Genomic DNA, 27472 nt, shown 5'->3' with positions numbered 1-27472 from the left:
TTGATTAAAATTACAATAAAAACACTAATACTATGAAATATTTAAACCATTTTAATATATTTTGAAAAGTAATTTATTCCTGTAGACAAAGCTACATTTTCAGCATCATTACTACAGTCTTTAGTGTCACATGATCCTTCAGAAATCCTTCTAATAAACTGATTTGTTGCTCAATTATTATTATTATTATCAAAACAGTTTTATTATTAAAACAGTTCTGCTGCTTAATTTGTGCAGCATTTATTTAAAATCTTTTGTTATATTATAAATTCCTTTATTGTTACTTTTAATTAATTAAATGCATGCACGCTAAAACACACACATATACATATATATATATATATATATATATATATATATATATATATATAAATTCTTGTTGGGTTAACTCAGTGGTTCCCAATTCCAGTCCTCGTGACCCACTGCTCTGCACATTTTGTATGTCTCCCTTATTTAACACACCTGAACCAGATCATCAGCTCATTAGGAGAGACTCCATGAACTGAACTGAGTGTGTCAGATAAAAGAGACCTACAAAATGTGCAGAGCAGTGGGTCACGAGGACTGGAATTGGGAACCACTGGGTTAACTTAAAGTTACCTGGCTGCCTGAAAATTTGAGTTTATTGAAATAAAAAAATTGAGTTAATAAAATGAAGCAGATTGGTTTAATAAATAGAAACTCAAAATATTATGTTATCTGAACCATATTAATTTTCTAAGTTAATTTGAGTAAAATTGTGTGTGTGTGTGTGTGTGTGTGTGTGTGTATGTTTGTTTTTGTTCTTTCTTTATGATTGAAAATCTTAGTAGAACACAATCAATACAGAGTAATCTCAATATAGTAAACGGTGAATTTTATTTATTCATTTTATTTGTATTTATTTTATGAATAAAATAACATTTAGCATTAAGATGTTCACTGAACATCATTGTACAGAGAAAAAAAAAAACTGTATATAGATTCTTCGAAATTACAGCATACAGGTTTGGAACAACATGAGTACAAGTAAATAATGACAAAACTGTCATTTTTGGATGCACTATCCCTTTAAAAGGGTACTCCTTTAGTGCACTCTGATGAAGACATCTGCATAAAACACAAATGCCTTGTCTCAAAATCTTTGCCCAGTCACACGCTGTTAGTTAGCTAGCTGAGAGCAATATGCTCTGCCATCCCAAATAAAGCGAATTTTATTCATTAATGTGACTCATTTTCTCATGTGACTATATATCTCGCCACATCACAGTAATTCCTTTAGCCTAGAACTATTTTCATAGCCAGTGCTGTACTGTCAAGTTGGGTTTTTGTCAAGATGAAATTCCTTACATCTATGCTATGAAATTTAATTTAACTATTAACAGTATTATTTATTTAAGGCTGAAAATGAACATTTTGTCATCATTTACTCATCCTCAAGTGGTTCCAAAGCCGTATTAAATTCTTCTTGGCCGCCGAAAAAAGATCTTTGGAAATGTCTGAGCTGCTTTTTACAACTCAATTAAAGTAGGTATTTATACCTTAAAATACCACAACAGCGCCATAAATGTAGTCCATAAAAGTCATTTGAACTCATATGTTAGATTTGTGTGAAGAATAGATCATAATTAAAGTGGTGAAGACAAAACCTTGTGTAAGTTGTGTCCATTTTGACATTTTGAATTACACACAAGCACAAATGAGATTGAAGAGTTCCAGCGGAAGTAACATCTGTGGTTTTGCAGAAGAAAGAAATAGTACATGAGGGGGAGTAAATAATTTTTGGGTGAATTATTCTTTTTATTATCCAAAACACCAAAAGGCATTTTAGATCCATTCTAACCAACAACAGCAAGTGATTTGCAGCACTTACAAAAATTCTCTCACATAGATGTCACATAGCAGATAAAATGTTCTACTATTAATAAATTAACACTACCTTGAGGCCGATTTTATGGCCTGGATCTGGACAAACCTTCTTGGATTTCGCCGCATAAGAGCCATTGCATTGGTGATTTGCTTACAAATGCAAATTGCAATTAACAACCAACATTAACCCAAAGCTTTAAGTGCTTGTTTATTACTTAGTCTTCAATTAATTCTAACGCCCAAGGCAGCACAAAAAAAAATAAATAAATTGACTGCATCAGTGAAAGTACTCTAGATCCAAAGACAAACTTCAACCACGCGGACCGATGCTTTCAGAATTTCCTTTTCAATTAATTCTTTGGTGGGCATCCTAGCAAATAGCTTCTGACCATACTTAGTTGCTTAAAGCCAAATAATTCTTAAAGGAGAAGAGAGTCATTTCTTTTATGTTAAAACACTTTCTATGTGATGTGGTAACACAATGTTGCTCAGTTTATTTGGGTGCTTTTTCATGTCAATTTCTAGCTCAATCAATTATCTGTTTGCTTAGGGCAAAGGTAATGTGTTTGAAAATTATATTTGCAATTTTGTTTAGTGCTAGGGGCACCAGAATTACACATTTCACCTTTAACTACAAAAAAATAAAAATAATAATAATACATTCCACTCTATATTATATAAGGTGTATTAGCCAGTAAAGCAACAAATAAAAGCTACATCATCCTTCGCAATGGATCATTCCCAAATGGTGGAGAGTTGATGTAAATGTAAATACTCAAAACCAGAAATAGTTAATGAAGTTAATGAAAAAAACATGCAAACTCCACACAGAAAGGACTCAGCTGGGGTTCGAACCCCGGGACCTTCTTGCTATAAGGCGACAGTGCTACCCACTGATTCACTGTGCCGCCTGTTTTAAGGATTTTTATATAGAGCACTAATTAAGAAAACGGGTTTTGCAGTGTTTAGACAGCGAGGCTGCTCACTAAAGTGTGGAACAGAGCTAAATAGTCTCATCCTGAAAGTCTACACATGTGCAAATTAAGCAGGAACCACAGGAAAAGACACTACAAAATAGGTCACTGTGTCATTATGCAATGAAGAATTAATATATAGTTCAATGAACGTTACCCCCCTTCCCACCCCCAAATAGCATGCCTTGTCAGCTAATTTACACCATTCTCCTGAAATAAATTCCATTCAATATTTCGTTTTCCGTAAGGCCTCTTTTTCTGGAAGGCATATGGTGGTATGGAGCCCCTGTGTTGCTCAGAGAAAAGCTCACGTTCATCAGAACGTATAGCTGTGGGCAGCCCTTCTCGGAAACCGTGCAAATCCCAAATCGTTGTCACGGAAACTGCGAAAGGAGTCTCGGATGATCAGCAGAGGGCCACCTCGTTCAACACCTCGCACGGATGTGCTATTCACCATCAGGAGTCAGCTGCTATACTCTTACAAATAAAGGTTTTGCAGTGATGCCATAGAAGAATTTTTTTTTCTTAGTTTGAAGAACATTTTAAGGCTAGATACTATAGGCAAAAACATTGTGTTTTCACACTCTGGTCAATTTTGTGCTCTTTGGCCTTTCATAATGTGCTTTTTCAAACTAATGGAAAGAAAATAGTAAGTGTTTATTTTATAGCACTTTATCTTTTGCATATATTTCAATTACAAATGCATATCCTTAAAGCCCATTTTGTCAAAATGAGCCAGAAATCTCCACTTCAGTAACACACCAAACTTTTATCTATATTCTGGTTTTGACAGAAGGGTTTGTTTATATATCAATATATATATATATATATTCATATTCTTTCTTTCTGGCTGTTGACAGATTGATTTATGGAGTGATAAAAATCCCTTATGTAAAAAACCTTTGACTCTAATAATAACAAACAACAACATGAAAAAAATTATTTTGAAACTGGCTTTATCCAATGTTTAGATTTCTGTTCTGGAAATGTATGCAAATTTAGTGCATATTAAAAGGGGTATTTCACCACTGGTAAAATGGGCTCTCAATAAAACTTGGCTGCCTATACAGTAGAAAGGCGAAAAGAATTGAAATCGGTGCTCTCGACTAGAGAAAACAGAGAAAAAAGGCTGTTGTCTTCACTTTTGCCAAATAGGTATGAAAACTTCAACACCCATAATGCACTGGGCATGTTGCCATCCAAGGCCACTCCCACCAGTCTGCTATGGATACACTTACCAGTCAAATCCCACCTTGCTTTGGTAGGAAATACTTCTTAGCAAACTTTTAGTCATAATGGTGTCGACTTGTATTGTTCCCAGGTGCAAGAATTAGTAAATGTTTAGCGGGAGTGAGTTGCTTTCGGATTCCAGTGAAGGATCCAGCGCGTTGTAGACAGTGGCTAAAGGCTGCAAAGAATAGTAAATACAGAGAGAATGCCACGACAGAAAATCTGAAAAACCGCTGTGTTTTTAGTAAACATTTCAAACTGGATAAACATGAACAGTGTTTTAGGCCAAACGGTGGAGGAAAACTGAAAGAAACTGCCGTTCTGTCAGTTCCACTCAAAGAGAAACGCTGTCTCGTACAGGTAAGAAAGCTGTTAGCATAGTGTTCCATTTTTACCATAATGCTGTTTAAAGAGCAGACAAAGTACGATACAATTTTCAGTGATAAACCTACCCTTACACTAACTTTTCTGTTAATAACCCTCGGTAGAGGATATAAAACTGTGGAAGTATAATCAGTAGTTTTCACAAAGACCCCGGACCTGTCAAAAGTCAAATGCGTAATCCGGTGGACATTTGCTGACAAATGTGAATTTCTCGGTCCAGGTAACAGAATGAGTAAACTTTGTTCATATATATATATACTGCCGATATTGTAACAATACAAAGCGGCCTGAAAATCATAAATAAAGTTACACTTTAAAGGTAGGCAATTGCAGAGAGGCTAGCAATAGCAAGTTAGCTTTGAAAGCATGAGATCCCACCCTCCCTTCAGAGCATCTCCAAAGCCATGCCTCCTTCAAAACACATGAACGCACACAGCAGATTCTGCAAAGCATCACGAGAGATTGCGTTAAATTACCTTATGTTTTAAACCACAGAACATTACAATAATAATCAACGTAAACAACTTACAGAGCTCTTGCTTGAACCACGTGACTGCTGCAGATTCATTTCGGTGTTGATAGTGTTGACATAGGAATGCATAAATCAGCTCCGGGTTCCCATCTTGTAATCACATTTACGCCATGGGGTGAACGCAGCATAAGCTTGTTGTTTTGGTTAAGGAGGAACTGTAAAAGGCGGCTGGTGTTCATTTGTGGCAATGACGTGTGATTTCTGTGCGAGCAGTTGGCGGAGGTATGGAAATACATATGTTGTCGGACCGAATGCAATGAATGGATGAACGTTTTTTGGTCCTGAGACTTCCACAGAAGATACATGTACATGTTTTATTATTTAGACCACTTCTATTATTGATTGCTATCAGGATGTGAAGAGAGTTTTAACCAGTAAAACAGTATATAAACCAGTATAAAACAAATTGCCTACCCTACCTTTAATTAGATAATGCCATAAAAGAAACATTTTAATAAAAATAATTTTTTTTTTGTAATTCTTAATGTAATCAATCAACTGGGGAATTGTTTTACTCTATTCACATGATGTCTTGCCTTAATAATCTAAAGAACTTTTTTCAACAATACAAACCTTTTGTGCAATGGAAAGGTTCCATGGATTTTAAAGGTCCTTCATGGACCCACTAAAGAACCTTCATTTTTAATAGTGTAGGTGCTTTGTTAAAGGTGTCACTGTCAAGGCATCAGATCGAGTGGAAGCAGGACGGCACGTGTGCGACTCACCCATTTCAGGATGGTGCCTCCCCTCCACAGGCACGCTGACCGTCCGTCGCAGCAGCTTGTTCCTGTGCGACTCGGAGCGCCGCTCGCGCATCAACAAAGGGTGAACCTGCGGGAGAGCAGAGATAAAATGTCAGTGCAAAGAGTGTGAGGTCAATACGGCAAGCTGAGTCAAACGTGCAGGGCTCTGCGCTGAACCAGTCGGAAACCTCCGCTATTAAAACAACAAGTCCCGTTGAGACTAGATTCCTTGAAATAATAAAGCAATGGTGTGTGTTTGGGGTGAGTGGGGAAAATAATTGCAAACTTGTGTGTTAAATGTGTTTATTTAAGCCTCGGTATGCGGCTGCATCTCACGGGAGTTCTTCTTAATAGGGAGAGCTCACTCATCTTCGTGAGCTCGGGGTCCGCAAGCACACGGAGGACAACATCTCAGTGCAAGTTTGCCTTCAAATTGCACTGGGGTTGTTTAGCGGCGTGAGCGTCTCTCCTGTGTTCGCCGGCACTATCCGGAGGGAGATGCGATCGGGATATCGAGAGCAAGGCTGTGAAGGAGGCGATTACCTACAGTCTGGTGTGATAAATGAGTGGGGCAAGAGAGGATCAGACACTGAGCCCTATGGGAAGCAGCGAAAATGTTTCAGGGGTGGCCTTGTCACTCGGACCCAGCTGCATTATGGGAAACTCTTTCCATTTTTATGCACAGCTCAGCTTTTCACACACAGAGAAAAATGCAGATTTAGGAGGTCTGAAGGGATCGACACAGCTGACTGACAGTAAGATAATGGTGCGCACTCTGCCTGACGGTGCATTCGTGCGGTTTGTCTTTATAGTTTCAAAAATGAAGGATGTCTACATTATGTTATAACCATGAGGGTGTTTTCTGTTAGGGCAAAGCAAACTAAATATTATGTTTTACTTGTTTGTCTTTTAAAATGGCTCTATAGCCAGCTGCAACAAAATTGCAGGAAGGATTGCCTCATAAAAGATGCACAGCATGCAATAAATCCTTCATGACTTACTAGAAAGCATGCAAGATCGCTGTTTATTAACGTAAATGCCCTTTTATGTGAACAATTATCTACTATGCAGGCAGTGCAGATTTATTTTTAAAGGATAAACTCAGTGCATGCCATTAAAGGGACAGTTCACCCAAAAATGAAGATTCTGTCATTAATTACCCTCATGTTGTTCCAAACCCGTAAGATTTTCACTCATCTTTAGAACACAAATGAAGATCTTTTTGATGAAATCTGAGAGCTTTCTGTCCCTCCATTGACAGCTACGCAACTGACACTTTGACACTTCAAAAAGTTCGTAAAACTAATCTATATGAATTGAGGGGTTTAGTCCAAATTTTCTGAAGAGACACAATCGCTTTATATGATGAGCAGATTTAATTTAGGCTTGGTCTGTCACAATCATGCTAATTTCAAGAAACTGAAACCAACAGATTCACATCTACAATGTGTATCAGGACTTGTGGGACCCTACTTGTGATTTCAGCTGGGCAACACAGTCGTTGGCTTGGCAGCAATTACCTGGTTCAATGTTATCTGGCACACAACACATAGAGTAACTGTGAACAAAACACAGAGTCAGAGACCAGGTGGAGATGGACCCACTACTGATCGACAATCAGCTGCCCAACAGACGAGCAATCACTGGATATAGAGCGCAACAGTGCCCGCCCACTTTTCCGACGGCCTTGGTTCCGGAAGTCTTCATTAAAGAGTTACAAGACATTAACCAAACCAGAGCCCGTCTACGGAGAGCCTGTCCACTCCCTATTAAGCCCTATTGTACCGAATTTTGGTTGTAGTACCACCAGAGTTCCACTGGGGGGCGCTCGCCATGAGTGCAAAATGAATGGGAGTCAATGGGGCTAGACGGCTAAATTTGTCTCTTTCACCCGATTGCCGTTGAGAAATCTCAGATGTGATTGTAGGTTTTGCAAGTTCAACATGGGTTTTAGGTCGAAAGTTGAATGAACGAGTACTTATGTCGTTTTGATTTCTTACAGGTTGAGTTGTTGTTGCCCATAACACGCTAGCATTCTGCTAATGACGTCAGCATTCTGACGTCATTGACATTTTGAAAGACTTTTTTAAAGCAAATAAGTGACTCTAAAAAATCTAACACCCAGCAATGTGTAATTTCTTTGCATCTCCTTTCGAATACAACATTCAAATTACTAGACAAAAAATTATATCCTGAGAAAAGTGGATTTTGAGGGGTATACCGCCATTGACCTCCATTCATTCTGCACTCGTCCTGTGAGCGCCCTCATGTGGAATCAGAGTGGAACTGCAACCAGTTCAGAAGCCGGAAGTGTAGTGAGAGTGAAACTTCTCGCCATATTAGACATTCTCTGACCAAACCAACCAGCTACTACATGGTGAATCACAACGATACAAACTCTCTTTTGATCTAATGGACGAAATAAACTCGCATTTTATATATAAATGCGAAAGGAGATGACGGAAAAAACATACGGAGAACATCAGCCTTCGTTTCTGCTCTTATCGCCGCAAGATCACGGCAAACGCTGTGAGTGTGTGTTAGAAATCAGGAATGGTGAGAGAACATTGTGCTTGGTCCGTTTTTCATTTTCAAACCAAACATAGGTCTTCGGCCGACAAGGTTTAAATCCTGTCTGGCTTTCGCGCTTCCCGTAATGTTTCCGCATTAAGTCAGTAGCTGGAGAGAAGGCGTCTTTTGAGGCTGTTCGAATGCATTCGACCACATGAGCATCTACAATCCGGTCTAATGCATTTTTGACTACCTCTGGAAGTGGTCGAAAGTGGACAAGCTCAAAACGTTTTTGGGTACATTTATATGACGACGATGTAGTAAAAATTGAAAAAGTTTTTCCTTTGCATTTTTCGCGGACAGATGACAACATTGTCAAAACTATCCCCGTTCACACGGATCTACGGAAACGACTAAAAACGCTGTGAATGAACAGCGCGTTTTAAAATCTTCCCGGTCTACTGACGTTTGTTATGGCATCCACTTCAAACATTACAATGCTCATGATAACTTTCATTAACTCTACAATAAGTAGATCCACTGCTCCTTTGACAGCAATGCCATAGAAATATACAGAGCTACCGAAAAAAACCCGGAAGTTCAAAGATGTTCAAAGATGGGTGCGGGCTTGTTTCTCTGGCGCGTAAGGTCTATAGACTGAAAACAAAATAAGCATGTGCATAACTTCACCATTTTCACAAATTCATGTTTTTATAGTTTACACGGCGATGATAACGGTACATTTAGTCATTTAGCAGACGCTTTTGTCCAAAGCGACTTACAATTTAGGACTAAATTAAGCGAGTCATCGTGAAGAGGCAAAAACAATGCAAGAAGTGCTCAAAATACAAAGTTCAGGCATTGTTCAGAGTAGCATAAGCCCGATAAGGGAGGATTAATGGAAAAGGAAAGAATTATTAAATACAATTTTTTTTTTTTAAGTGCTAAGCTTAAGGTTAAGGTTAAGTGCTCACGGAAGAGATGAGTTTTCAGTTGTCTTTTGAATGTTGCCAGGGATTCTGCATTCCGGATGAGGGTGGGGAGAGCATTCCACCAGCATGGAACCGTGAATGAGAATGTTCTGGAAAATGATTTTGTCACTCTCTGTGATGGAACCACGAGCCGTCGCTCGTTGACCGATCGTAGGCTTCTGATAAGGATGTAGACTCGTAGGAGGGAGCTGACCCTGTGATAGATCTGTAAGCAAGCGTCAATGCCTTGAACTTGATGCGAGCAGCGAGTGGTAGCCAGTGCAGAGAGATGAACAGAGGAGTGACGTGGGCCCTTTTTGGCTCGTTGAAGACAAGACGAGCTGCAGCATTCTGAATCATTTGTAGAGGTTTAGTTGCACATGATGGAAGTCCAGCCAGAAGAGCATTGCAGTAATCAAGCCTATATGACCAGAGCCTGGACGAGAAGTTGTGTTAGGAAAGGCCTGATGTTGTGCAGTGCAAACCTGCATGATCGAGCTGTCTTTGAAATGTGGTCTGTGAAGGTCAGCTGGTCATCCAATATTACTCCAAGATTTCTGACAGATCTTGATGGGGTGATTGATGATGAATCTAGCTGGATAGTGCGTGATAGCGTTGAGACATCTGTGTCCTGTTGTTTAACAGCTAAGATGTTGTGTCAACGGCCCCTAGAGACGTTTAGACCTGTATTTAGCGTCATTCACTTGGGATCGGATTGATGAAAATACTTCTTAATACCAGGTGTAAACAGGGCCTTAGTGCCAGTTCCTTGTTTTGATTCTCTGATTGGTGGAGATTTTGCTGCAGAATCATGGGTATATAATTTATATAATGGGGAGAATAATGTAATTTTTCATTAGGAATTCCACTGCTAAATTTGCTTATTTAAAAAAAAAAGGTTAAATAATGCAGCATGATGGCTTAACAACCTCAGACTCAGAGTAGTGCTGTCTTTAATGGTTTATAAGTTATCATTAAAAATAATTTCCCTTGGATAAAGGATGCCCTATATTTTATGAAATTAGAGAAAAGTAATTTTCTTTTCAGTGGCAACAGTATTTTTTATTCAAATTTGGTAGCCATTTCTCCAGCTTGATCCAGACTTCATTGTATTATATATAGCAGATCGGGAGCGTGTTAGAAGGAAAAAAATTTATTATGTGTTGGTGACACTAATTTCACCTTTAGAATACAGTAGTTCAGCTTTGAGGCATCTGTGTCCTGTTGTTTAGCATATAGCTGTTTTGAACCCAAGAACCCTTTCTGTGTGTATCCCACCTAAATCTGGACTGAGCTCAGGCTTGGCAAACGCATCCATGCTGCTCTATAGGGGAGTATGCCATATGTCAGCGCAGTCTAAACCAGCCCAGCTGTGTGATGGGGCAGGTGAGGGAGGAAACAGGGAGGAGAGCAGCAGGTGTGCAGTCCGTTGTGTCCTAATGGTGCGCTAATAGATCACAGCCCAACCTGACAGCACCCTGCCGGCAGCCCGACTGACCCCGAACCTCGACTGACTTCGCTGACATCCCGCTCCGAACACCGTGGTATCACAGCAGAACAGCGAAGGTAAAGAGAAGAAGGATGAGATCTGTCTGCTTCTATCAACATCACATCACTGTCAGGTTCCAGCTGCTCTGGTAATAAATGACACAGGATGATTTTCACTTGTTTGTATCCTGATCCTGAGAGCGTTGTACCAGAGATATATTATCTCCTGTTTCATTTCTACTGTGCAATCATTGAATTATGGATTGACAATACAGTTGCAATCAGTCAGATGTGGCAGTTGAAAGATATAGCTAGATGGATGCACAGTTTTCTCACCACAAATATATGGAAATTAATTCTCCACCTACAACAAAATGGCAGCCTTGTTGCAGCTCTACATTGCTTTTTACATTTTTTTAATAGTGATAAATGAAATAACAAAACAGACATCTTTAGACCTATGTTAGTGCATTCAAGTAACTTCTATTCAACAGTTAAAAGAGGTTAAAATTAGCATTCGTGTTGAGACGAACATTTATAAGCTAGAACTCTCCTAAAAGTTGACTAAATAAATTTGAAAACATTATAATATACAATCTTTTCTTTTCCTGCCTCTGACTAGCAATAGCAGCTAAAACCTATTGGCTATTTTAGATAAGGAATCCCATTAATTTACTCATTAGGGGAATATATTTTTAACAATAACTTCTAAACATTTAAAGACAGACTTACTGTGAGCAATGAGCGTGTTAATTGATGATATATGCTTCTATTGAAGCCGTCAGTCTGCATGATTTCAAATTATTTTTAATAAGTCTTTCTGCAACACACACACACACACACATATATACAGTATATATGAATAATCAGTAACTGATTATTTGTAACCTGGATTACGTAATCAGATTCCAAAAATTAAATACTTGTCATTAGATTATATTACATTTTAAAATCAGAATTTATAATCAGACTAGTTACTTTTTACTGATTACATGATTACTTCATTATCAGAAAATGGCAGTAAATTATTCATAATTTATTAATTCTCCTTAATTATTCTTTTGAGATTTCTTTAAAAAAAAAGCCTATTGCTTATATCAGTATTTGGAAAGTCTTCTGGTTTTATGCAATAGCACAAACAAACCGGCAACTCGGAAAATGAAGACATCGCACGACATAAATAAAATATTTCATCTTTTTTAGTAAGTGTTTTATTTTGACTATTATTTTTATTTTGCTGTGATACACCCTGTAACTGGTTGGTTTGGTTAATGGCATGAATTAACAAAGACTTTATTAAAATCCCTTTGGGGGAAATGAATGGGAGAAATACTGCCAGAAAGGATGTTGCAAAACTAGACAGCTACTGTTGCTCTCTATGGGAAAGAACCATTTCATGAGCTCTCCTCATATTTTCACGTGACACATCCCAGGAATCCATTACATAATCTTTTCCTCCAGTTCAAACAGACTCCCACAATGCTAACGGCTCTTCTCAAAGACTTGTCATGTTCTGTCACAGCGTCAGCTGCGATCAAAGCCTCTCTGTTGACTGTGTCCATACTAATTAATATATTTACTGTGACATCTTGGAATACCACAATGAAACACAATGCGAGCAGCCACAGAGAGCGATTTGGTTAGCGCATGATTCCATAGCCTGATTCCTGGGGCAACTACAAGAATGGCTGCCGCCCACTCACAGCGAGAGAAGCCTTGCTCTGGGTCTACTTGCGTAACGCAGTGTCACGGTTGCACAGATCTGTACGAGGACCATTCATCTGAGGGCTGGTGCACAGAGAGTGTGTGCAGTCGGACGTGGGCCACTGTCACCAAACATCAATTAGGATCTAATGACATGGCGGCAAATCACTCCTCACTCTCTCACTCCCTCTAAAGGCTGTTTCTGAGCATAGCAACAAGTCACTACATTTCTATCATCCACGTAACTGTAACCTACTCTGAATCTGATTCTCTTTCAACATGATTATACGTGATGACTCAAATTAGCTGTAAATCAGACAATTAAAAGTATTTAAATGTATTTAGACGGTTATTGATATAATGTATCAATGTCACTGCATGAAATACATATCAAGTGGTATTTATTTTAAGAAATATAAGCACACTTTTAAAAAACAAAATTACCAGAAGTAGTTTTTAGGTGTTTTTTAAATTATATAATATAATAAATAATATTAATATAATTATTATACTAATAGTATAATAATATAATAGTATAATATAATTATTATTACTAATAGTAAATATATGTATATTAAACATTATAGGCCTATATATATATATATATATATATTTTTTTTTTTTTTTTTAAGAAAGTATATATATATGTATAAATTATAAATAATAGTTACTCTGATAGGACACCTGAGTGAACCTGAGGAGAAACTAAAAACTGAAACTATCAAAATATTTTTCTGTTAATTTAAATAATGCTGAAATAAAATTACACTTACTTTTTTTTTTTTTTATGAACATTAGAAATGTTGCCTTTGAAACCAACTGAAATAAATTTGAAGTAAAATGAAAAGCAATTTAGAACAAATAAAAGTGATTGGGAAGTACTTTACTCGCCTCACTCATCAACACCTCCTGAAACAATCAGAGAAAGCATGTCCTCCTGCAGACTCCCAGAGTGCAAATGTCTTCATGGAGGAGATGATTGTCATTCACTACAGGACCTGAATGAAGACCCTCACACACACAAACAGGGCTGCAACTGTCCCCTGCAGCAGATGAGTGACAACCATGAATATTTCATGGTGCTCATCTTCACAGAGGTGACAGCCATTAGCCTGTCACGACTGATTCACATCTATTCAAAGTGTGGCCTTATCGGGACATGCAACAAAACGGGTGCAATTAGTCAGGACCGTGCCTCTGATTAATGAGCCTCTCAGCGCTCTCCTCCACTAGAGACCTGATCCACATCGCTGCCTGCTTTACAGTTCAGCCAGTGTGTCCATTAGATCCACAGGCACTGCACGGGCTGACGTCCTCAAGGTACGCTCAGACTAGACTCTAAAGGTACTTGGACACTGAGTCCGAAATACGCGTCTGAAATTTTCGCACGTTAAAAATAAATACGACCTCATGTTTTGTCAATCACGTTTACAAACATCACGCCTCCGAAACTTTCGTCCGTCATAAAAAAATTCGGATCGGGTTCGATTTTCAGCGGTTTTCGCATCCATAGCAAGCATTTTGAGAGGTGTTTTGACAATTCAGAGCCACCAAATGATGAATTAAAAAAAACGCATACGAAAATTACGGACTTAAGGACCTTAAGAATGCAACAATTTTTTTAATAAATTGCGAGTAATCACTGTTTGGTTAACTGCAGCAATTTCGTGTACATTTCATTTGCTAAATATATATATATTTTTTTTTTTGATATTCATATAGACTTTTAATTAATAACTAAAAATATTTTTTATATTATAATATTATAGAATAATGCTATTATAATAATATAATATATTATTTATCACATATATTACAACATTATATTTACATACACTATTATAATATAACATGATACTGTATACTATTTATACTGTATTACAATAGATTATTAATCGGATATATTACAACAATAATAATTAATTAAAATAACATATAATATATATATTTATCGGGTTTATTACAATATATATATATATATTTTTTTTTCTTTTTCTTTTTTTACATACACTATTATATTATGACATAATACTGTATATTGTACTTATATTATAACCTGATACATGTATAAATAAAAAAATATATTATATATTGTGCGTGCGTGTGCGTGTGTGTGTAAGGAGCGGTTATTATGTATGTTTATATTAGGGCTGCCAAAAGATTGATCGCGATTAATCGCATCCAAAATAAAAGTTTGTGTTTAAATAATATATGTGTGTGTACTGTGTATAATTAAATTGTATATATAAATACACACACATGCATGTATATATTTAAGAAAAATGTGTTATTTATATATACAAATTTTTTTATATATATAATATAAATTATATATAAATATATACAGTATATGTATGCAAATATTTCTTAAATATATACATGCATGTGTGTGTATTTATATATACAAAATAATTACACACAGTACACACACATATATTATGTAAACACAAACCTTTATTTTGGATGCGATTAATCGCGATTAATCTTTTCACAGCCCTTGTTTATATATATATATATATATATATATATATATATATATATATATATATATATAAAAAACATACATAATAACCGCTCCTTACTCTTGTAACTTGCCATTGAAAAATATTTATAATAAAAACTGTATTACTGGTATTATCTTCTTCAAATATTGATTTAATCAGACTACTGATAATTTACAAACTGATAATAATGACTCACCACACTTAATACTTATGCGAGTTACACAATGGCACTTACATCACTCCCAGACTGTACATGCAAGTCAACTAAAGAATATAGAAATAGAAAGTGTGTGTTTTGAGCCGTGGCAAGTCTCAAATAAAGATCCTCATGTGAACTGGCGGTTAAATTACCACCCGGCACACAAACTCAGTAAAGGAACAGGCTGGAAAGGAAGTGCTTGAGGAAGTGCATGATTACATGTGATTGGGCTGCCAGTACCTCCTCCTGGTCCAACATGTAGAGCTGATTTCCACTGATCACACACAGACGAGGATTCCAGTCGGGTTGCTCGTAGGAGGGAGCAGCAGCAAAGGAGGGCTGTTGTCGGTAGGAGGGGGGGACAGCATACCTCGCATCTGGGAGAGGAGGAGGAGGAGAGGACAACAGGTAAGGGACTGCATGTTGATAATAAAAATGCAAGACAGAACTATGCTTTTATTCCAATTAGTTCAAAGTCTATATTTAACCGGAACATACAACATTTGACCAGTATGTGGTGCTGTTACCAAACATTCATCTGCTAAGTCATCCACTAAATTTAAATAATCTATATCTCGAATGCAGCGCAAGTCACTTTGAATAAAAGTGCCTTCAAAAATGGATAAATGTACTGTAAGTTTAAATCTGATTTAGCAAAAGCTAAATGATAACAACATAAATAATGTTGGCATTCAATTGTCATGGTAAAATTAATTTATGCCTTACTGTAGAATGACTGAAAAACCATGTAAAACGGTGGATCGGCTATATGGCTGAATTAAAGATATATATTTTATGAATATCGATGAATTATCATACTTCAATTTGCTTAATAGCACTAGGTGTTACAATCCCTGACAATTCAGCACAGCACTGGCCTTGACTGCATTTTTGTGGAAAAACACAACAATCCAATAGTTCGCAGCACAACCGCTGCACGGAACTGAAGAAAGCACCAAAACCGGAAAAAAAACATCTTAGTTACGAAAATTTCGAGAGGATGCTCACTGCAGATCCAATGGGTGGAGCTTGACATCCAGCTCCTCCTCTATGAATGTTAGGGATGGGGTTTTATGGTCTAGCCACACCCTAACCCTAATTAGGTCCACAGAGGTGGAGCAGGACTAGTTAAAGCTCCACCCATTAAATCCTTTGGCTCTGCGGTGAGCACCACTTGAAGATTTCCAGAGTTCTGAGGAGTGATTTTCTAACCAATAGGTGGCGCTAGAACTGCTAAAGTAACCTTAAGCCCCTTTCACACAGAGATTCCAGAGAATACACGGATAATCGTTTGATTTTGGTTCATTCACACTGCCAGTGATTTTCCGGAGTCTGTGAGTGCGTTCACACACATCCCGTAAAGCTCCCGTAAAGACACGTGACGTCAGGATGTGTCGTAGAAAGGCCAGTCTAATCTACCGCTACTGCTCTTTCCATTGTAGCCGTGCACTTAGTGGATTTTTTTTATGCATCTTAAGTTCACTAATGATCTGCGCTTTCGATCTCGAGAAACCACACTTGAGCATTTTTGTCCGAATTCGGTTGTACACTAACACCGAAACAGCTTTGCGTACCACGTTCCACAAAGCTGGCAAATGATCTCCGCTTCAGTGCGGATAGTAAGGAGATCCCTGGTCTCTGCTTCATTCTAGTTTGCACACATTTTTTCGTTCTTTCTTTGTTGATGACGAACACAAACTTTATTCCAAGAGCAAAAAAATACCCCTTACGGCATTGGTCCTGGCTTATGTTCACACAGGGTGCATTCCGGGACTGATCCCAGCAATGTTACTAGGTCCCCATCCCGGCATCAATCCTGGAACGTGTTTGCGTTCACACAGAAGGCACTCTAGCAATTTTACGTCAATTTCCCGGGATCAACGTGCTGTGTGAAAGGGGCTTTAGTGTAGTCTTACATAGACAGTCCTTTGACTTGTGGCATAAAGTCTAGTCCACTTCGAAGCTTATTATGTCTAAAAAACACCCACTGTGTAGTCACTTCATACAATGACTAGTGCAGCAACCAACCACAATCCATTTTTAATTTTGTGTGCTATTTAAGGCCAGATAAATCTGAAAAGGATTGTTTCACAATAATTGACAGGCACAGCAAAAAAGTATTTCAAAAGATGGCGCAACACTCTCCATGAACAGTTTTATGGAAACGCCTGAATAATAGGGGTGGGAGAAAAGAAAAAAAATCGATACATCAATGCATCGCGATTCTCTCTCCAATGATTCAGAATAGATTCTGAGCTTAATTTTTAACCGCAGATGCACGATGACATTGTGTTGCTTCCAATTCCTCACACACAGATACTTGAACAGTCTATAAAATAATATTTTTTATAAAGTTCAGAAAGGTTGAAACAAATTACAAGGATATTAATAAAAAAATGTAATGTGTAATTATTAAAAAAAATAAAAAAAATAATAATATCATGTGATGATACTTACGTAATAAAATAAAATAAAAAGATTTTAAGATTTTCAAGTTGGTAAATGATTTAATACGGGGGAAAAAGTAGATCAAGAATCGTTCTGGAATCGGATCGTGACTCCCAGAATCGGAACCGGATCGGATCATGAGGTTCCTAAAGATTCCCACCCCAACTGAAGTAGCAACGTAAATTTGTGTATTTTGTGTATGAGAATTTCTGTGTGTCTAAAATCATTAAAGGGATAGTTCACCCAAACATTTAATTTCTGTCATTAATTACTCGCCCTCATGTCGCTCCAAACCTGGGAGACTTTCGTTCATCTTTGGAACAAAAATTAAGATCTTTTTAATGAAATCTGAGAGCTTTCTGTCCCTCCATTGACGGTCTACGCAACTACCACTTTCAAGCCCCAGAAAGGTAGTAAAAGTAATCCATGTGACCCAAGTAGTTAAACCTCAATTTCATGAAGCAAAGCGAGTGCTTTGTTTGCGCAACACACACACACACACACACACACACATAATTTAGCACTTATCAGCCTACTAGCTTTTCGTAAGCATTACATCAGTCAGTAAATGGACTGTTGGTGGGCCAACACTAACATCAGAGTTAAACCAGTTGGTCAAAATGAAATTCATACCCTTCCCAATCAGTGTGCCAAATTTGGCAACTTTTTACCATATGGTTCAATGGGCTGTCATAGACGCCCAGCCAAAAACAGCAAGAAAAAACCCCAACAGACACAATATGTACCTAAGATGCGTGGTACCTTTGGTCCGTGGCTCCTCATAAGCATAGCAAACACAGCTTTCAAATATAAACACCACAATACATATGAGCTTCTACATTTTTAGACAGCAATGTACCTTACAGACACCAGGGTGTCTTTCTCCTCAGACTGTAAACGTATAACTCATGTGCAGACTTTGATATTGATAGCCCTGTACAGCTCTAAGGTTTCATCAGGTTCAGCTCTGGCCCTGTCAGCCAAGGCAAGAGCAATAAAGCCATTACTTTGGTCTTTGACTTTTTTACTTCATCCCTGTTCTTCTATAAAACTTACAGCTAGACGTGTCTCCCACACTTTCGCTCCAAAAACAGCTCAGAGTCGATATTCTGCCCCGGTGTCCTCTCGTTGCATGAGTCCCTACCCTCGGAACCTCCAGCCAATCAGAAACAGCCTTGACAGATGGTGGCGGCATCAGAGGGATGCTGGACCAGCTCAGGACGCTTCTGTCCAGACTCGCACACACATTTGTCAGTTTTCCTCCAAGCACTCGAGAACAACAGAGAAATGCACTCACAAACCAGATCTCTGGACTTAAGTAGCCTTATGTTTGCTAGAATTGATGCATAGACAAATGGACTTTTATTTTTTCAGTTTTTCATTTGTTGGAGCTTCTTCAGAAAAAAAAAAACATTTCTGAAAAGCATCTTCAGAAATTGGAAAAGAATGTCTATTGAACACTGAACCTTTTACTTATTTGATTTAACACAAGGCACAATATGTTTATCCAAGGCAATAAAGCTAAAGGCAACATACACCTCTGTTCAAAATACTTTTTTTTTTAGCAATTTTTGTTTTGTTTTTGTTCAGCAAGGATGCACAAAAGACATTTAAAATGTCAAAATTATGAAAACAATTATTTCAAATACTTTCATCAAAGAATTGTAAAAAAATTATTGCGATTCCCATAAAAGTGTTAAGCAGCATTTTCAGCATTGACAATAATAAGGAATGTTTCTTGAGCATCAAATCAGCATATTAGAATGATTTCTGAAGGATCATGTGACACTGAAGACTGGAGTAATGATGCTGAAAATTCTGCTTTACCATCACAGGAATAAATTACATTTTGAAATATATAAAAATAGAAAAATTATTTTAAATTCTAATAATATACTGTAATTTCACTGTATTTTTTAATAAGTGCAGCCATTGTGTGAGCATAAGAGAACCTTACATTGAACTTAAACAAATAAATTCTGATCCAACAAGCACCCCAAAAGAACTACAAAAGTAGTCGATATGATTCGACAAATGAGATTTAGTAGATAATGACAGACTTTTCATTTGAAGGTGAACTATTCCTTTAACATGACAGCAGGCCATGAAGTGACTCGAACAAGCAGAATAAACACAGTACTGCGCCGCTGCTCTGAGCCGTAGCCCCACCGCTGGGCTGTGCAACACACTCACTACTGCGCGCTGGGCTCTCCGGCTTGACAGTAAGCCAGCTGAAATCTGTTCTGCCATGGAAATCGCCTGTCACATCCAGCTCTGTCCTGACAAGAAGTTCCGGTGAGCTGCCCAGCGCTGCTCTGTTCAACGGCACGCCATGAAAGAAACTGCTTATGACAATAACTAAAGACTTCATAGGAAAAAGAACATGAAATGATTTAGGTGCAAGAAATATATGAAGTGACTTTATGCCAGCATAACACAAGGTACTATGTTAGTGTTTGTTCAAGGCAATAAAGCTTAATGGAACATACACTTACTGTTAAGAAGACTAGACTTAATACTTTTATTCAGCATGGATTTATTAAATTGATCAAAATGTAAAAAACAAAACAAAAAACGTATCATGGTTTCCATAAACATATTAGACAGCACAACTGTTTTCAACATTGATAATAAGACAATTTTCTTGAGCAGCAAATGATTTCTGAAGGATCATGTGACACTGAAGACTGGAGTAATGATGCTGAAAAATAAATTCTGCTTTGAATCACTGGAATGAAGTGCATTTTAAAATGCATGTAATTCATGAGGGGGGTGCCTGTATGTTGATGGGTTTGTTCACGCAAATTTTTTAATTCTGTCAGTATTTACTCACCCTCATGTTGTTCCAAACCCGTAAGACTTTCGTTCATCTTTGGAACACAAATGAAGATCTTTCTGTCCCTCCATTGACAGCTACGCAACTACACTTTGACACTTAAAAAAAAAAAGAAAAAAAAAAAGAGATCGGAAATATAATCCAAATGAATTGAGCGGTTTAGTCCAAAATTTTCATGACTGGTTTATGATGAACAGATTGAATGGCAAAGCAGCCTAAATTCAATCTGTTCATCTTATAAAGCGATCAAGTCTCTTCAGAAAATTTGGACTAAACCGCTCAATTCATATGGATTAGTTTTACGATCTCTTTATGAACTTTTTGAAGTTTCAAAGATGGAGGGAGACCGTCAATGGAGGGACAGAAAGCTCTCAGATTTAATCAAAACGATTTTCACTTATGTTCTGATGATGAACAAAAGTATTACGGCGTTGGAACGACATGAAGGTGCGTAATTAATGACAGAATTAAAAATTTTGGGTGAACTAGGCTAACCCTTTAATGTTCTCATGGTTAAACTTGTGACATAATAATTTTGAACCACCTGTTTTTGCAGCTTAATTTCGATAAACAGCCTGGCTGAAGGAGGATTTGTTTTCGTGAAAGTTGAAGAGGGCCTATTATGCTCTTTTACATTTTCAACTTTCGTTAGTGTGTAATGTTGCTGTCTGAGCATGTAAAAGGTCCGCAAAGTTACAAATCACTAAGTCACTCCAGTCCAGTTTTCTTCCGGAAAGATGTAGTACCGCAGGAGGTAGGGGTGCTGAACGTGCTGCAGCATCGCCTGGCATGAGGCCTTAGAAAACAAATCCCCTTACTTTACAACGAATGCTTTGTGGTTCCTTAACGCTTTTTAATGAAAACACAACAACAATAAAACAATGACAAACTCACTTATATTAGAAATGCAAGTATGTTAGGGGTGTAACGGTACATGTATTAGTCCCGAACCGTACGGTACGGACATCACGGTTCGCTGCATGCTGTCGCACGACGAATCTATTGTCGAAGGCGATCCACACTCCAATCCACAAGGGGGCGCTCACAGCAATGCAACGCTGTTTGCTACCAGTAAAAAATGCAACTTTTATTAACAAAAGCGCTTTTGCCTATGCCATCTTCCTGTCAGTCATCGTGCCTCACTCTCGTCACATGACTCCTGCGGCTCTGCGCTGCTTCTCTTGATCTATGGAGCAGACGCGCCTCACATTATAACTGTAACATCCGTTGTCCAACTGAACTAAAATGATTTTATTTCTATAAAAATGCACAACTCGGTGTATGGCCAAACTGGTACACTTACTGGCAAAACTTCACGGCTATGCGTAAACATCACAATAATCCTCATTTAAAGCTGCATTCAGTAACTTCGGGATTTCTTCGCTGTATTCTCGCTTTTTGCTCGCAGGTTTCTCTCTAGAGCTCCCCCCACAGCTTCGGAATAGATATTTGACAACACTGTTGTAAAAACTCGTTGGCTATTCTCAGACACCAGAGGCTAGCAGATCAACGACATCAAAGCAGATGGGACATTCTTTAAAACGTCTTCTTCATTCGGGTACAAACAGCGTGAGGGAGCGCAATAATGACGGCATTTTAGCAGATTTATTTTGGCCGTAAAGCAATTGTTTACATCGCGAGACCTGATATCACGCGAGACTTTCTGACGCCGCCCCAAAGTTGCAAGTGCGTATTTTCCGCTCACGGGCACCAGGGGGGTGCGAAACGACCACCATTCAACCCGAAATAAGTTCAGACTCCGAAGCTGTTCAGTTAAGGTAAAAAAAGTTACTTAGTTCACCTTTAAATAATTCTTGTCCAAGCCATATGCAAAGTTGAGTTACGTTGAGTTATGTTGTAAGTAGTGTGTTGAAACTCGCGGTCATGGTAAGGGGCGTGACATTCAAACAAGCTTGAAGCGGTTGACCAATCACAATACAGTGGTCCAGCAGACCAATCAGAGCACACTGTGCTTTTCAGAAGGAGGGGCTTCATAGAGACAGGAACTGACAGACTGGGAAGAGAGGAGCTGCAACAAATATGTGAAAAATAATGTTGAAAACCTATTCTAGTAGAGACCAAAAACTAAATAGAGACTTTGTAAAAGGGCATAATATGACCTCTTTAAAGTATTTCTAGAGCACAGTAATTGTTTCTGTATCATCTTCTTTGTTAAATGAAAAGCTGTTCTTCATATGCATCTGTTTCAGCACATTTGCAACAGATCAGTAAATGAGTGCACCAGTCAGAGTCCTAAACACCCTCTGACATCAGACACAAACGCTGCAGGCGCCTCTTCATGTTCTCCATCACAAACGCTGAGTGTCTTTGGCTTGCACACTTCTAAGAGGGTGCTACTATTCTTTGGCGGGCTGTGGGTGATGATGTGTGCCGTGCACATGAGGAAAAGGCCACGGATGGGTCAGCCTCACATTGTCATTACGCAGCCCAACAGGAGAAACACTGATTATTCACATCGCTGCACTCAAAACAGTGCTAAAAATATTCACACAGTATCTCCAGATGCCCCAGGCAGGTAGTGCACAGAAAAGAGAGTAGAAGCAAGTTTTTCATAATCATATCTGTGTTGCATTAGCCGATGTCAATGGTCTGTTACAGTAGGCTCAAGCACACTGAAAGGCCGTGCTTTGATGCATGCACAAAAGCATTTCTGCGTTCACGCACCGTGATGGACATGTGACCTCACATCATAATGGACTTTAAAAGGCAGGAATGTGTCATCCAGCAGTAGCAGGAACAAAATGTTATTGCTCAGAGGATGATCTATAGCTCAGGAGATTTAAGTATCAGCTTTCTCTCAGATGTTTCTCCTAAACTCATTTGGAGAAATAAAAATAGATACAAATAGACAGAATTTGACATACAGTTCTAAAATGAATATGGATAGCAATTCAGATCATTTGGTATTGGAAGTAAACAGATGAGAAATGAGATCTCTTGACTTTTCAGAGAATCTGAGCAAACGCTGAGATAAGAAGCTGCTAAAAGTGATTTTATCGAACACATCTCCAAAGATATCTCAGTTAATCAATATTGCCAGCAAACCCCAACATGCAAAATGATTGACAGGTTGAGAATGTTTCTGATTGGCTAGTTTTTAGAATGGTTAAATGATACATATTCTGTTATTTACAGAGCCCAAGGACTCTCACCAATAGGTCAAGGTTTAGCTGGTAAACAAACAAAGTCAGTTAACCACTGCTGGTAGATGCCAACATTCTGAAGGCAAAAAAAGAAAAAAGATCTCCATTGAAGTCCATTTAAAAGTAGATCTGTATTTTATTGTTATGTTTTTATAAGTGAAAAATAATAATATTGTGATTTAACATTAATATTTCAAAAAAGGCTCCAGGCTTGTTTGTAAGGCTGCACAATTGGGCCAAACATGTTTTGATTTTACATCAATATCATATCACTACATAATAACGCTAACGGTACACCAAACTGACGGTTCGTTCGGTACAGAAGGAGGTGAGAAAACTAAACATAAAATTGCTCTTTTTTTTATTAAACAATAATTTTAATCAATGTTTCATGAACCAATTGCCTGGATTTAATAAATAAGAAGTAAATATAGCAGAATCACGACATGGAGGCGCCGGCGAGTGAACTGGAGTTCGTCTCATAAATGAACCGAAACTCAGCGTATAATGCACATTCACATTCACAGCGTATTTAGACACATTTAGAGCAGTCATAATCATTACTTTTACCGGTTCTTTGTGGCAAGTTATATGGGTGCGGTCCTGCGCTTGAGTGCGGCTATATTACGTAAGCTCATTATCCTGTAGGCTATATAAGTAATTAATTTAATATAAAGGGGCGATTTGTCCACGAATGACTTAAATGAACAACTAGCCTACTAGTCGACTAGGAAAAAAACTTTTAGTCGGAAGCAGCCCTTATTCCACATATTTTCGAACCAGGCAACAGGACATCTGGGTTGAGCGAGCGACCCTGCGGAATGAACGAGCGGAGCGGAATATTCAGAAATGCGCTCTCCACTCACGAGCTCTGATCGGAACAAACCCGAACCTCACTGTCTGCTGAACTTGCGCAGAAACATCAAAATAAAATGGTTTTTAAAACTAAACACTATTTTAGCAAAAATTATGAGCTTATTGGCGATTTTTTTATAATTATTGACAAAATTAGAATAGGCTATAGTAAAAAAATTTTTTTTTTTTTTAGTTTTGGGTGGGCCTGTTGAAAAGTGGGGCCGTGCCCACTGATCTATATAGAATGACCGATTACACAAGATAGCCTATGTTTCAGTAAGTTGTACTGTATCTTTCAGCATACCTTCAGATGTTCATTCATGTTTAATAGGATCACGTTCACGCGCTGCTGCTTAAACTGAGGCGCCTATGTAGTGATCTGTCATGCCAAATTAAAGAGCGTCAAAACCTAATTTATTGTTTGAATTTCATGATAAAATGGACATAATTTGAAAAATTACACTTTGTTTCTAATAGAAAGTAAAAACGCATAGCTTATTGCGATTATTGTTGGTTAATGGTGGTTAGGCTACAATGCTGTATTCGTCTTGTACACACAAGACACAAAAGTTTGCGGTACGAATACGTGTACCGGTGTTGTACCGAATTCCGACTGCCTGCCAAATTATTACCCCCCAATAATTTGGTGGGGTCAGAATTCGACACAACACCGGTACATGCCTAATTACTATTTAATCAAACGTCAAGGAAGAAAAATGTGTTTTGTGACATAAGGTAAAGTGAGGTCAACCTCAACAATGGGCTAGGGCTGGGCTGCGTGACACACACACACAAATATATATATATCCACAAGGGGGCGCTCGCAGCAATGCAACGCTGTTTGCTACCAGTAAAAAATGCAGAAGAAGAATGGACGCTGATCTACCTAATATATCCATAGATATCATATATAAACGCTAGATGTCTTATGGCGCAGTCACTTCCGGCATCATCGTTCGGCCATCTTGTGACAGTGCTCTGTGCATTAAGGTGAATGATCAGCACGCACACAAATCCTCTTATCTCGCTGAAATCTTGACGGATTTACAAACGGTTTGGTTTCTTACAAACGTTATTAACGTGGCTATAATTCCGAATGCTTGAAAATGTATGTTATAATTTTTCATATGTATGCAGTGTATGTATGCAGTGTCATAACTACATCTCTGACGTTTATAACAAACCAAACCGTTTGAAAATCGGTAGAAAAATGAGCAAGTTATGGTTATTTAAAAGTACATGCACCATTGAAGTAGTGAGCGAGTACACTGTCGCAAGATGGCCGCCACGTGCGGACGTCGACCTCCATTGGCCAGCAGTGCGCACGAGACATCTAGCCTTTATATATGATATCTATGAATATATCCACCTTATTCCTGACGACCATACTGCGTTTTGAATTATGGGTGGCACCTATATTATAAGGCACTTATGTATATTTGGGGGTGGCACTTATATATATTTGGGAGATCAGCATCTCTTCTTCTGCGTTTTATATATATATATATATATATATATATATATAATACAATACTTTTTAATATTATTATTATTGATAAAAAAAAATTCAGAAAATAATGCGATGGACATATTGTGGTGATGCGTGGCAAATTCTTGTCATTCAATTCTAATTCACACTCAAAAAGTGTGATAAGCCAAGTCTTAAACTCTGAATTTTTGCCATAATTTGTCATATATACTGAACGTTTAATCAGATACAGTAAACAATCGGGATTACGATTTCAACAACAGCATTGGTAACTTCTGCTGATTTCAGTATAGGCAAAAGATGAGACTTTTAAGCAACTTTTAGAATTACACTTGACCATATCTAGGCCTAAAAGCCACAAAACTACAATCCACACATGTTTTTTAAGCAAAAGCCTCCATTTACTAATCTCATTGCTCTCTAGGAGAAACGACTGAGATTAAAGAGTGATTTTCCATGCTAATCCTCCCGAGCATTTCCACTGCACACTGTAGTTGTGGAAAGAAAAGCTGTCCTCATGCAGTCCCGATCAATAGCTGGAAGCTCTCTAAGCAGCGTTTCCATCTACAGTACCTGCTCGTCTCCTCGCCGCATCCTCCACACGGCGTCACTGTAGCTGCACTTTACAGCTCCCGCCCCACAAATCTACATACAGGAAACAAGGTTACTGCCCAAGAGATGTCACTTCCGAAACACCCACTCTCTCTCGCGCGCGCACGTTCCCTCGCTCTTTCTCACCCACACACCCCCAGCTTATTGCCATGACAACTGAGAAAAGAATAGAATATAAGTGAGTGTTAAAGAGACAGATGATCAGAGAGAGAGGGGGAATGAGAGAGGTATGGAAGACGAGGATAGAACGGGACGAAAAGAGAGAGGGAGGCGGAGAGAAAGAGTGCTAAAATGTGTGGGAGAGAGAGAAAAAAGCGAGAGACTGAGAGGAGGGAGAAAAAACAGAAGGGAGAGAGATGGAAAAGAAAGCAAAAAGAGAATGAGAGAGAAAAATGAGGGGTTTTGAGAGAAACAGAGGGAACGAGGACACTTTTTTGGGAAAAGAGAGACCATTTCTTGTTCCCATAGCAACCTAGCCATCCATGAAATACTCTATTTCTCTCTCTCTCTCTCTCTCTCTCTCTCTCTCTCTCTCTCTCTCTCTCTCTCTCTCTCTCTCTCTCTCAAGTCGTTTGCTCTCTCCGTTCGCTATGTATAGCTCATAGTATGTGTACATGAAACCAGAGATCTGATGAGTGAATGAGATGTGGAAATCAGAGGATGAATTAGTGGTGATGATTGTTATATGATCTCATGATCTCAGTTTGATGGAAACTGTGCAGAACAAGCGAGTAAAGTTACTCGTAAATCAGGGCCATTCAGAACTGAATTGAAGTGGCACACAATACAGAACTGTAACTGTAAGGAAAACACAATTAAAATGGAATAAATAAGAAAGTTTAGTGCTATCAATGACAAATCGATTAATCACAAGTTTGTATATATATACTCATTGTGTGTGTGTATATATATATATATATATATATATATATATCACATACACACACACCATTTGAAATCATGAAAACATTTGAATCAAA

General features: G+C 38.1%; 1 protein-coding gene across 1 annotated transcript in view; it reads right to left on the bottom strand.

Moving 5' to 3' along the window:
- Positions 1-27472, bottom strand: part of syngap1b (synaptic Ras GTPase activating protein 1b) — a 135419-nt gene that overhangs the window by 83808 nt on the left and 24139 nt on the right. Inside the window, 2 exon segments of the mRNA XM_084385433.1 lie at positions 5694-5799; positions 15329-15465. Coding sequence (XP_084241559.1) covers positions 5694-5799; positions 15329-15465 — 243 coding nt within the window.

This window comes from Rutilus rutilus (assembly GCF_951802725.1).
Source record: "Rutilus rutilus genome assembly, chromosome: 17".
In the NCBI taxonomy this organism is placed as follows: domain Eukaryota; kingdom Metazoa; phylum Chordata; class Actinopteri; order Cypriniformes; family Leuciscidae; genus Rutilus; species Rutilus rutilus.
This window is presented reverse-complemented; position numbering and strand designations above follow the sequence as displayed.